This window comes from Chelmon rostratus, chromosome 3, assembly GCF_017976325.1.
Source record: "Chelmon rostratus isolate fCheRos1 chromosome 3, fCheRos1.pri, whole genome shotgun sequence".
Classification (NCBI taxonomy): Eukaryota; Metazoa; Chordata; class Actinopteri; order Chaetodontiformes; family Chaetodontidae; genus Chelmon; species Chelmon rostratus.
The window spans coordinates 14,713,626-14,726,505 of NC_055660.1; the positions used below are offsets into that span (position 1 = coordinate 14,713,626).

The window sequence follows — 12,880 nt, forward strand, 5'->3', positions numbered from 1 at the left end:
ACTCTCAGGAGAATTTGGTTGGCTACATCTATAAACAGTAAACATTGGTTGTATGAAAAGAAAGTGGATCCCGCAAAGACGATTTTGTCCAGAAATCAAACTACATTATATTAAACTAAGCCAAGAGTTCTTAGCTGAACTAGTTTGTTTGGGTTTATTATATTTTTCTCACTGACAGCTTGGCAGCTAAATTGAGCTATTAACCAATGACGTTGCATGATGATGATTCGATGATTCAGATTTGCTCTAGTGTCACATTATTGATGAGGCTAATAAATCTAACCCAACCTGTCTTAATGATATTAAAAGTCGTATTTTTTTAAATCAATATTTCAATCAGTAATAGACATGAAATAACAGCAAAGTGAGGCAAAACCTTAGCCTACATACATGAGAGGTGTTTTTCGATTTTGGAGTGGTGTGCGTGCTCACTTCTGACTAAAGCCACACAAACCGTGCTCTGGAAAACAAGCCTAGGTTTTGTGCACAGAAAGCTTATATATAAGTCTATTTCATTGTGAAGGAGGCTTTGAGGCTACATTTCAGTGCATTACACTAACCTAAAAACATAGTTTCAGAGCCACAGAGACACATAACCATAGTCACTCTGTCTGCCTGCCTGTGAGAAGAGAGGAAGCAATGCTGCAGCCAGAATGACACTATAACACATTCAAGTGTATTTCTCACTTTCCCACTGATGGCCTGAATAACTCGCTGCTGCGCTGCCTGTGTCCTCTTCTCACCCTGCAGCGTGCTCAGTTATGTTTTTATTAGCAAATTCAGTTTTGAATTTGTGGAGGAAGTATCCAGACCCTTCACATAAGTAGCAACACCACACTGTAGAAACCCTCCATTACAAGTAAAAGTCCTGTTTCTGAAACAAAGACATACCTACAGTACTTGAGTAACTGTACTTTGTTACATTCCTCCACTTCAGCCAGGCACAGACCATAATCTATTGCCACAAACCTACATCTACAAAGCTGGCTGATTTTGAGGATTTGGGTCAGCAGAACTGCACAACAAGATGAAAAACAGTAATTCTGAATGGAAAGTGAAGATTTTGTTTGGACTAAATGTTTAAAAAAATGCTTAAATTATCGATGAGGCCCTAAAAGTTATCACTCACCACCTCCCGTCTACTGTCTGTGACAAGAATTTCCCCCACAAAGCTGAAAACGTGGCGTAACATGTTTATGCTGCACATGTAATCTATGCACCACTCCATCCAGTCAAGAAGAGATCACTGTAGCTTCGTACTCATTCAAGATAGTAATACCATTGCTTTAATGGGACAGCCGGGCTGACAGCATGTAAAAGGCCATAATTCAATCACAAGAACTTAAAGCACAGAAAGAAACATTAAATGAACACCAATGACAAATGCAAATCGCATTCTTGTTTCTTATAAAACAAATTAAAACTAGCATGGGGACCAAGACTCTCACATACACACTCTCCCATTTTGTAGCTATACATAATCTTTTGCGATGTTCCCGAGTCTTTCGGTGTCTGTGGAGGCAAGGCTGCACTGGTAGGTCCATGCTAGCAGGCTGTCGAGGGTGTGTGGTAGGAAAAAAATCTTTAGGGTGAGCCTGGGCCTTTGGCATTGAGGGATGCAGGGTCCACATTCACCAACAAAATCCATGTCTGTCTGGACTAAATTGCTCAGACACCATTACCCCGAAAACATTCAAGGCTCGCTTTCCATGCTAATCAATCTTAACCCATTCTAAATATATAGATTCTTTTTTTTAGTCATAGACACCAAGCTGGGGTTTTGTGAACAGAAATGGCAGCCGCTTGTCTTTTTTGCATTTTTTTCCCTCTTGATAGCTTTTTTTTTTTTTGCTTTTGCTTTGTCCTTGGCATTGGGTACCAGACAGTAAGACGTTAATGTAATTGTTATTGAAGAGTTTAACAATAAGCTCTCTAAAAACAGAATCGTTAGCTTCCCCCACCCCCCTTTTGTCCTAGAATTGAACAATCACCATTTATACAAGTCAGTTCTGAAAATACAATGGCAAGTGACATTTTCCACCAAAAACCCACTGTGAACAACAAAAAATATACTTCACTCCCCATCTGATTTGTTCAGCTTATCAAATGCAATAACTGGTTTGTTTTCTTTGTAGCATCGTACCAACATTCACTGATTTCAATATTGTAGAAGTTTTACAAAGACATAAATATAGTAGGATACAATACAGTAAAAAATACAAAATAAAGTTGATATAGTATTTTTCTTAAATGATAATTTACCAGAGGCAAACCCAGAAATGGATCTTTGACACTAGGCAAAAAACACCAGAATTACCCCCTGAGGTCAAATGATAAAAGAATAGCCATGTCTCAAACCAAAGCTTAGTCCCAGGTAACTCACTACTTTCATGTTATTCATAAGTAGTGTGCTATGTACAGGACTATAGGCAAAATGTGGGTGTCCTGTGTGACACATAGTCAATGTGTACTATTCAAGTGTACTAGTTTGGGTGTTATTACTACACTATCGAGACGTTAAGCTAAGGAAAACTTGAAGGCACAATTATCTGAGGCAGAATATTCCTCGAGAAACCAAATACAACAGTTGTGGTATCAACAGAGTAAGATTCAAAAAGGGGAAAGAACAAAAGGGGAAAGAAAAGTTTACAGTTTCAGGTATGGTTTAGGTCTGAGAACGACGAGGCAGTGAATCAAGTTAAGGCCAAATTACTTTAGATCGTCCAATCAGAACGCTCTGACAGCAAAGATGATGTTAGACCTGACAAATCACACAGATTTGCAATACGATATCAGTTTTAATACCACAACCCTTATCTATATTTTTTCATAGCCTGGCTCGCTACATAGATATTTCTTCTTAAGGTTCAGTCAATTATATTAAACAAGGCTTTTTTTGCTCTTCTTTCAGAGGTTGTTATTATGCACAATAATGTATAAATGTATGTTACAAGAATATACATGGGCTTCAGTCTATAATATCTCAGGTAGGAGTACATCCAAGCATTCAGGGTGAAGACTTTGGCTTTGAAAAGTTAGTCTACATATGCACAAATATAAACACACGTAGAAAATGCACCATAGAAAAGAAGGACATGGAAGATAAAGAAAAAAACGGAAATGGACTAAATGGCTCACACACTGATCTACTGTCACTTACCACCATTTACTCACACAGAACCATTTCCTCTCAAAAAAAAACAAAAAAAACAAAAAAAAAACAAAGTTGTCAAGTTTCACCTTTTCATACCCTTCACATTTCATCTGTGTTCACAGACTGCTCAGGGTTGAAACGGAACTAGAAATACAAAAAAGGAACAAAGACTTGGGTTTGGAGGGTTTCAAGGGGTAAAGTTCAAGTTTGTCACTCCTCATGTGCAAGTCAGTATAAAAATGCTACAACTCATACAACTCTCTTGTCAACAAGACAGATTCAGGGCAGGCCAAGTCCCCCTGTAGTTTGCTAAATAAAAAGGGGCTCGGAAATTGGCAGGACAGCTGGCTCCATCAGTGATGCAATGCACAGTCTCCACTCCCTGTATTTTTTCCAACAGCTCTTCACCTCCCTCTGTCTATTCATTCATGTGAGGGAAGAGCTACTTTGGGAGTCTGTATCATTACATCAAGAGCCACAACAAGAGCTCCATCCTTTGTCTCTTCTCTCTTATGGCAGAAGAGTCATCTCCCTCCTCTACTCTGAAACGCCATTCTTCACTCTTTCGTTCCTATGACTTCGGTTTAGGTCAGCTATCCCATTTGTTTTTTTCACACCCATCCATGTGTCTCTCACTCGCTGTCAGTCTCTAGGTCTGAGTCAGACCACTGCACTGGGCTCAGTTTCCCATTGCGCTGGGCATACTCGATGACTGCTGTGTAGCAGAAGTAGTACTGGTCCCAGGTCTGGATGCTGAAAGCCCTCTGTGTGCGCATCCGCCGCACCGTCTGACGGACATCTATTGTGCCGATGTCCTCCAGCCGGGACAGGCAGATGTCCAGTGTACAGAACGTGCCTGGTCGGGAAGTGGGGAGGAAAGAATGGAGGGAGAAAACGTTACCTAATTACGAACTCGTACTTAGTAGGTTCCAAAAAAGACTTGACAAAACAGACACCAGAAGAAAATTTAAAACTCTAGTGCTGGGTTGGACTTCATTTTGCCATCAAAGTGGCCTGAATTCTTGGTGGCACACATTTAAGAATATGTTTCTATTTTATTTCATTATATTTTTTAATTTCACGAATATGTTAAAGCCACTTTTGATGTTACTCAAATACTCTGAGACCAAATGTGTCCATAAGATCAAGTATCAGAAGTTGTTAAGTACTGAAAGCTGGCATCCAACACTTGCTCATATTCACACTCTTACCGAAACTCAGGGAGTGCACCAGCTTGTATTGAAAAATTTTAAATGATATCCAGCTTTACTAAAGTTACACATCTTGCCCAATTGCTTGTGTATCACCACTATTGCATGCCAAGACAAATCACATAACTCAAAGAAAGAAGGTCTTTGCAAAAAGACAGCGGTATATGTATTAGAGCAGCCACTAAATGTATTAAAGTAAAGCACATTCAAACCTCATAGCACATGTATTTACCTGTGCGGCCAATACCGGCACTGCAATGCACAACCACAGGGGGGCCCCCCGGAGGCCCCGTCCAACTAGAGCCCAGACTCTGGACTGCAGCCTCCCTCCTCTGAAGTACATGCTCACGGAAGTCCAACATAGCTGAAGCACTTTTGGGCACCCCGAAGTCTGGCCAGCTGACATAGAGGTAGTGGCACACCTCCCGTCTCTCTCCCGACTAAGCAAAGGTCACAAAGTTTGATGAGGAGATATTCCACTCTTCCTTTTGAACTGGCGTGTATCAGCATGAGGGCCAGTGCTCATGCCAAGTATCATCGTCTGATTACATGAAATTATATCTCAAAAACTAAGATTCTGACAAAAGGAATCCAACAACCTACAGTCATCAATATTATATCAAGTTCTCTTTTATTAGAATTTGAAATACCTCAAACTATCAAAGATATGTAGTGGGGGTGACTTACCTGTGTGTTGTATAGTTCAAGATGGGAGAGTTTGAAGTCCTGAAACACCTGGATGTGTGTGTTCCTGACCAAGAAGTATCCGTGCTGCTCAGTCCTGCCCTCCTCAAGAGGCCAGTACTGACCACACTTGACACGCCCACGCTCGACAACCCTGAGACGCACGGAATAACAGATTTTTAATCTTGTCATTAGCCTGCCAAGGATATGTCATTACTTGGACAACCAGTTCTGTATACAAACACCCTTTGCACATCTCTAACACTCTTGAAAAATGAGAGGTAAAGTAGCCTCACCTGGTGGTCATGACAATGATAAGTACCATCTGTTCCCACACCATGCGCCAGAAGTCACCAAACGTTTTTGGCAAAGGACCTGAGGGCCACAAAATGCGTCAGGCTATGGTTACACCAAACTGTGTACTGTATGGACGACTACATAAAAGACAATAAGGAGCAGGATCATAGTTTGTGTCAACAGCTGCTCACCCTGAGTTGCGATGTAGGCGTTGCCCCTCTTGTACCCATCCATGAAACTGGCATTAATGTAATCTGATGTCTGCAAAACACACAGCAGAGGAGGGTGAGGCTCACTGTTTGGTGTTAGGGATCTACTGCCTCCTGTAGGACGACACTGGACATTACTATTAATAGAGTGGGGCCAACAAACTTTCTGACTGCTCTGCAGAATTGATTTTTAGCCCAGCTGCCTACCTGCAGTAAATGGTTGAAAATGTAAACTGGAGTTAGATAGAAATGTTAATATATACATATATTATTTTATCTGAGGGACTTTTTGCAACCTAGTCTTGTGTATATTAGAGTCTGTTACAATAACACTGTGCCACATGAAGCCACCAGATATGATAACTGTCAATCAATCCACTTTCCAGTCACACATAACAGCTACAGTAGATAAAGACAGGTGAAGACAGCACAAAGAATAGAACCAAATGCTGACACACAAATGTTAGTCTTGAAATCTTAATGGAGCAGTTAATGCAACATCAATTTTCCATATCTATGTCTACAGCCAATGATTTACTGATCATCTCAGTGCCCTCCACTAACTTCTCAACTGAATAGATGCAATATAAAAGCTGATTCATATTTCTTATGAGAGGGTGGACCATTGGCCCATCTGAATAGCACTGGTGTTGGCAGCAAAGTCACAACTTACCAGCAAAAATCCACAAAATCACCTTTCATTTACAAAGTCATAAATTTGAGAGAACATTTGTGAATGACCTGAATGCAGAGAGGTCTGAAGTTGGATAAATAAATTAATACCTCGTCCTCGTCGTCACAGAGCTGGCAGAGTCGCACTCGTGACTGATCCAGGCAGAGGACATCACTGTACCTATTCTTTATCTGATTGGAGAGTTTTCTGTAAAGGCAGAAATGAAAACAATGTGAGGCAACGCGACAGATTTAAACAGCTGGCTCATGTGTTATCTGTGGAGTAATTTTCCTTCACCTTGGTACAGAGAGACCAAGAATAAAGGAAGTGACCAGCAGGGAGACAGAAGCACCCAGAAAAATGAGAACCAATGGGTAGATATATATTTTTTATCTCTTACTTGGAGTAGTCAAAGGTGCCTGCTGGTGGCTCCTTGCGGATCTCCTCGTACTCCTGATAGATCCCCTTCTTCTTCTTCCTCTTCACGTACTCCACCAGCTCATGCACCGTCATGCCTCCCTGCTCTGGCATGTGAATAGATACTTCCATGCAGCGGTCCTCATCATCAGGACCCCATGACGAAGACAGGGGAGGGGACTGGGAGGAAGGCTGGTGGGGGGGGCGAGGCAAAGATTTCTGGGGCAACGGAGGCACCCCTTCCTCCTCCTCGTCCTCCTCCTCATTTGCACCTTTGGTCTGGGACCTATAGGTGAAGTCTGATGCCCTGCCGTCCACCGCATCCCCATTACCTTTCTGGGAAAATGGTGTCTCAGGGGGCGTGTCTGACTGGGGAGGGGCTTGGCGGCCACGACCGTTCATGTTAGCGTTGGGGCTGGAGCCACTAACAGCCATGTTAGCCCCGCTCACTGCTGAGCCGTTCCAGTGTTGGTGGTTCCCCTGCGGCCTGTTTGCAGCAGAGTGCGGGCTCTGCTGGTACTGTCCTGGGCCTCGAGTCCTGCCCTCCACCACACCGCAGTGGTTGTGTGGGTTAGCATTGCTATCATCGTAGCAGTTGGAGTTAGCCACGGCTAGCTCAGAACCTAACTGTGTGTTTATATGGGTGTGGGACAGTGTAGCGCCTGCGCTTGTGTTGCTGCACTCTAGGCTGTACGAGCGCAGCAGGCTTCCCACACAGTCGTGCATGTCATGTTCTTGTGTGTCACCCTGAACAGCGTTTGTGTGTATGTTAACACAGGACTGGATCCAAGCCACGTGGCTATACTGGGACGTCCCACCCAGGTGTTCAGGAAGGGAGGAGACTGGGATGTGACTGGCCAGCTCGTGAGCTTTCACTGTGCACACCTAGTGGATGGAGAAGAAAAAAAAACACATTTCAAACGACGAATGACAACGAAACAGCTCACACACTGTGACGAAAGTCCAAATGAAAACATATATACGTACCCGTTCTCTCAGCTTCTCGCGCACAAATAGGCGAAGAACCGCAAAAGGTGCCCGAAACCAAAGAGGTGAAGACACAATGAAGACACATTTTAGACGAGCTGGAAATGCCCCCTAGAAAACAAAAAGTCAGACAAAAATTACAAAATGGGCTTTTAATTTCAGAGAGACAAGTCTGACACCAAAAAACTTGAAGACAGGTAGATCAGAGAGCTACAGAGGATGTTCCCTTATATTCACCTTCAACAAATTGAGGATCTTTACACAGAGCTCATAATCAAAATTGCCATAGCTGGAGTTGGTCATGTCGTAGATAAATATGAGCCCGTCTCTTTGAGTTTGTACACTGTGGTGAAATGAACAAGATTTTCAAATTAAAAGCAGAAGAGAAAGGTCAAAAACATCTTATAACAAGAAACACATTGTCATTTTATAAAAAATACCTGACAGAAACCTGGAAAGCTATCTGAGAAACTGACCAAAATATGTGAATTTGCAAAAGACAAGTTGTATGTCTAAAGGGTTGAGGCATCACCTCTCTATGGCTTTGTCCAGCTGATAAATGATGGCCTGCAGCACAGCTTTGTGGGTGGTGACGTCTGGCCGATGGAGACGTGCAGTGAAGAGTGCCAGAGCAGCGCCCTTTGCATCACGGCCAGGCTGGTAGAAAAAGCAACAGGTTGTTATATTTATGTGATTTGTGAGTCAAAATCAAACATTTTAGTCTATCTCAATTCAAAAAGCAAAAAATAGAAGCACACATGTGCAGACTGACATGCATGCACGCACAGACACAGACACAGACACACACAGACAGACAGACAGACAGACAGACAGACAGACAGACAGATTTTTTTTCAAGACCAGCATGTGCACCATCTTCTTTGCATCCTGGGTTGTAATTGTGAAGTGATAAGCTGCTGTTCCGGTGTAAAATTGCTTCCACACTCACCAGGACTGTAAATTTGCCACTCAGCAGCTCAGAGCGTAGGGGCTCCTCGTCAGGGTTGATATTGATGATGCCCTCTTTGATTCTTGTGTTCTAATTTTGATATATGACGGCAGAGACAGAAGAGTAGGGGGAACTCATTAGCTTGCAGCTAAAATAACATGTAAACAAACAGCATCTCCAAAACCTGATTAACTTGAATCTAGTTGCTATCTGGTGTTCGTCTTTACGTCAAAAGACCTGTCAAACAAATGGCAGCAGGTTCTAATCCTGCGACTTGTTTGTCGGAGAAATAGAACATCTGCGTTTGTTGTGGATTATGCCTTTATGGGTGATGTGATTTTGACCCATCATGTACATTTAGCAATGCTAAGAAATGCATCTTCAAAAACCCCAGCACTAACAAAAAAATAGAACAAATAGCTTCACAAAGGTAATGTTGTCTTCACAGTATGCATCTGCACAGAAACCTCAGTGTATCGACTTCGCATAGCATGCTGTCATTCAGTTTCATTATTCAAATCTGAATAACAGGCTATGACATGTTATAACAGGATATGGTTCTGAATGGCAAGCTTGACTTGACTATAGTGGAGAGCTGTCAATGTAACATTATGTGTGGCAGTCAGATTTCAAAACTTTAACAGACAGACAACACTTAGCAGGAATTTGTAATTATAAACCATAAGTGGACACCAAATAAGCACAAAGAAATCATTTGCAAATAAAATCACAATTGCAATACTCAGAAAAGTTCAAGTCAGAAAATTTGCAATGGAACATCTTCCCCAGACCCTTTAGTCCTAATTATCCCTTTGGTGTCCTGCTGACAACAGAAAAAGGAAATGGTCATCTCAGTTTTGTCACCAATCAAAGCTTTGCTGTACCTTGTATGCTTGGAAGAGTTCGATGGCTCTGGAGACGTCAAACTTGCGGGCCATAAGAAACTTTACAGCTGTAGGTTGGGACACGAGCCCAGCACTGTGAGGCTGCTCCCTGCTACGCACCTCACCCAGGAACTCCTCCACAGCCTGGACAAACATGAGGGAGAAGATGAAGAAGAAAGGTGACGTACTGGTGTGAAACGTGAGATTTCTGCATAAGGTCAATAACGAGAGAAGGAGAAACTATTGAAAATACATCAAAAGGTTTGGAATAGGAATAACAGGAAAGAAAGACAGAGAGAAGTTAGGCATGACAGCTGACAGGGCAAGCAAAATGCATGAGTCTGTCAGCCCCAACAGATTTGTCCTTCTTCTGCTGCCAAAGTCAGAATAATTTGTGATACGGATGGCAGCAGCAGGCTGTGCCTCTGGAAGATGCCCGGGATGAGAGCACTCATATACCACGAGACAACAGTCGGCTTGTTTTCACCCAAGTGAACTGACCTGTCTTCCAAATATGTAACCAGCACAAGGAGTCTCTGAATGGGCACAACGGATTAATTCATCAGCTATATACAAAACTTGAATCTACTCTCTCATAGGACAAAGAAGAAGAATGCAGATGAAAAACTAAGCCAGCCCAAACCCTGCTGAATCTGATGAATTTGCTATGTAAAATGAAAAAAATAGCAAGTCAATCAATTTCTTATGTCCACAAGGTGGTCTTTGTGGAAGGTAATGTAGCACAGCACCACATTATAAAAACTCTTTGGGAAGCCTAAACATACATGTATGGAATCATGTCAACACAATAATGAGCCTACACAAAAAGGTGAGATTTGGTCATTTAACCACACAACAGCTGGATTTGTGACTCTGGGACTGACATAGTCTAAACTCTGTGTCAAGAATGTACTCATTGCAATGCTGGGACTGGATGCATATCGAACATGCAAGGAATACACACGTTAAAGAAACCTAACCAACACCTGGTCCCGGCATTTCAATCCAGAAAATAGGAGCAAGGATCACATCAGACACATAACTACATCCTTGGGTGCAATTTAACACCACTGACACTTCTCAAGTAGCATATTTTATACTTCTTAATAATTGTTTAGAAAGTAATAGAGGTTTTGAAGGTACACTCACTTACAAATGTTGTTACTGCTCCACAAATCGTTTCCTACATCAATGTTGATGTTGCCACATGTTTGTATCTTGAAATGGGCAACAGTAACTGGGGTAATGTTTTGAGATGTTGGGCACTAAATTATAACCCACTAAAATCACAAGCTTTTGATATATCACCAGTAACCGAGCATCAGCACCAGGGTGATTGTTAACCTAGTAGAGATAATCAGGCAATTCAACAAGATGTTGACTTTTAGTTTGATCAGGGCGGTATGGCGATTGACGTTACTGCGATGTGATTTTACATATCAAGAAACTAATTGGAAAATCAGTGAAGCGGCACAAGCGTGTCCTGTAAATTACCGATAGTTAACCTTGAGAATGCTTGATTATGATAAAACAACCACGTCTAAAACGAAGCTGTCGTTGGAATTATTCGGTGACATTTGATGTTTGCCATCAGTGTCAGGCCCACCCCCTTTACTAGAAAGTGATGGCAACAACAATGCTAGGAACCGGATAATCAGTTCGTTGAATTCTCGACCGTAAATCGGATAGGCACAGCTAGCTAGTTGGCTCAGAGCGAGAACTCGCGTTGTACGATGAGAGTCTTAATCCTGGTCTGTCTCAACTGTGTCATGGTACATAATGGCAATCAACACATAAAGCAATCAGTGTTTGGTCCTTTTAACCTTCACTCTTGGTCCAGCGTGATTTTTAACGTCCAGCAAGATAGCTGTCGAGGAAATTCCCTACAAGTCAACAATAGCTATTAGCATTAGCAAGCGGCTAGGTTACATGTGGCAGCTGGAAGGCTAACGATAGCGTTATAGACAGTAGAAGCCACATGTATGGGGAAAAACATAGGTAACGAACTATCGCTAGTTAAAATTAGCGATATGAATATATCTTTTGCGGTTCCTGTAAAGCTGGGTTATGAAGGGAGCGAGTATTCGAGGTACACAGCCGGTTAAGTGATCCCTACTACTACTACTACTAACAAACGCCATCATGCTAACACTCATGCTAACACTCATGCTAACACTCATGCTAACTGCTGTCAGTCACACCGGAGTCAGTAGACTCAGGAGGGTGCGAACGGGCCAGAGCTATGTACTGGAATACATCGTTCCCGGGAACAATCACCGGAACCAAATATATGAAAAAAAATCGCCGGACAGAGAAGAAACTAACGGCGACATGTATATACACTGAACATGTTGGGGAGACGATGAAAAAAATCCGTAAAGCAACCCTTACCAGCTGCTCCTGACTTGTCAGGGCTTCCGCCATCTTGAAGCCTCCGCAACGTCGCAGCGGGCGCGCCCACCAGCCGCTCGCTCACGCCCTACACCCCGAGACAGAGACCGAGGCCCCGCCCATATGCATTCACTTCAGCAAAGACGGTTCTAACACCGAATTTATCAATGTACTGCACTACTGACCAGTGATAAACTGTTTATGTCCACGAATGGTATCATTCACAATGAATACAATGTATTCATTTTACTACCACCAGTACTAATTATTATTATTATTATTATTATTATTATTATTATTATTATTATTATTATTACTGCTACTACTACATTTTACCTCAGACATTTTCAAAATCTAATTTTCCATATAGTTTAATAACTAGTTTTATTCATGCATTTTACCACAGACAGTTCATGTACCCGTACTAGCTAAGTGTATTTAAACATACACTTTACTATGGACAGCCCGAGAGTGGCGACCTATAACAATGGTTGCTTAATTTATAATAAGTGTAACCGTTATTCTACCAATTGAGCACACACACAGAGCATTGATACAATAGCTTAGGCCTACCACTCTTTTATCCAACTAAAAGCAATTAGTCGATAAACATTTGATTCCTCACATTTAATAGAGGGTTTTCATTTAATATAATCTATATCGGTATTACATTTAGTAATAGGAGTATTACCTGTGCGTGGGAACGTTTGTATTTGAGTATTTGTTCCGTCGAACTGTTTTTGTGGAGCACCCTGGCGGCGCTCAGGCGGACTTTTTGATTTTGTTCAGTGTTGTTCAGCGAAGAGAGGATGTTTACGCTTAGCAACCAAAATAATTAACTCCATGGCGGTTGTTTTCGCTTCCTTATCTTTGCTACACATTGCTAAGCATTGTGTCTAAACTCGTGTCAAGACTCAAACTGATGTCATGTTAGTTAACGTCCGCCTGCTCACGCGTTTATGAAGAATAGTCCAACGTCTTCAGTATGAGCACCTCGGGTCCTCCCCTGAAAAGGAAAAGCTAC

General features: G+C 42.0%; 1 protein-coding gene across 1 annotated transcript; it reads right to left on the reverse strand.

Moving 5' to 3' along the window:
- Window positions 1–1,263: 1,263 nt before the first annotated feature.
- Window positions 1,264–11,891, reverse strand: ptpn9b (protein tyrosine phosphatase non-receptor type 9b). The gene is made up of 13 exons (XM_041933103.1): window positions 11,857–11,891; window positions 9,466–9,609; window positions 8,582–8,671; window positions 8,165–8,289; window positions 7,870–7,975; window positions 7,633–7,743; window positions 6,629–7,530; window positions 6,339–6,435; window positions 5,538–5,607; window positions 5,346–5,424; window positions 5,053–5,203; window positions 4,598–4,805; window positions 1,264–4,010 (listed from the first exon to the last, which is right to left on the reverse strand). The coding sequence occupies exons 1-13, from the start codon at window positions 11,887–11,889 to the stop codon at window positions 3,787–3,789; spliced, it is 2,340 nt and encodes a 779-aa protein (XP_041789037.1). The 5' UTR covers window positions 11,890–11,891; the 3' UTR covers window positions 1,264–3,786.
- Between the last annotated feature and the right edge of the window lie 989 nt (window positions 11,892–12,880).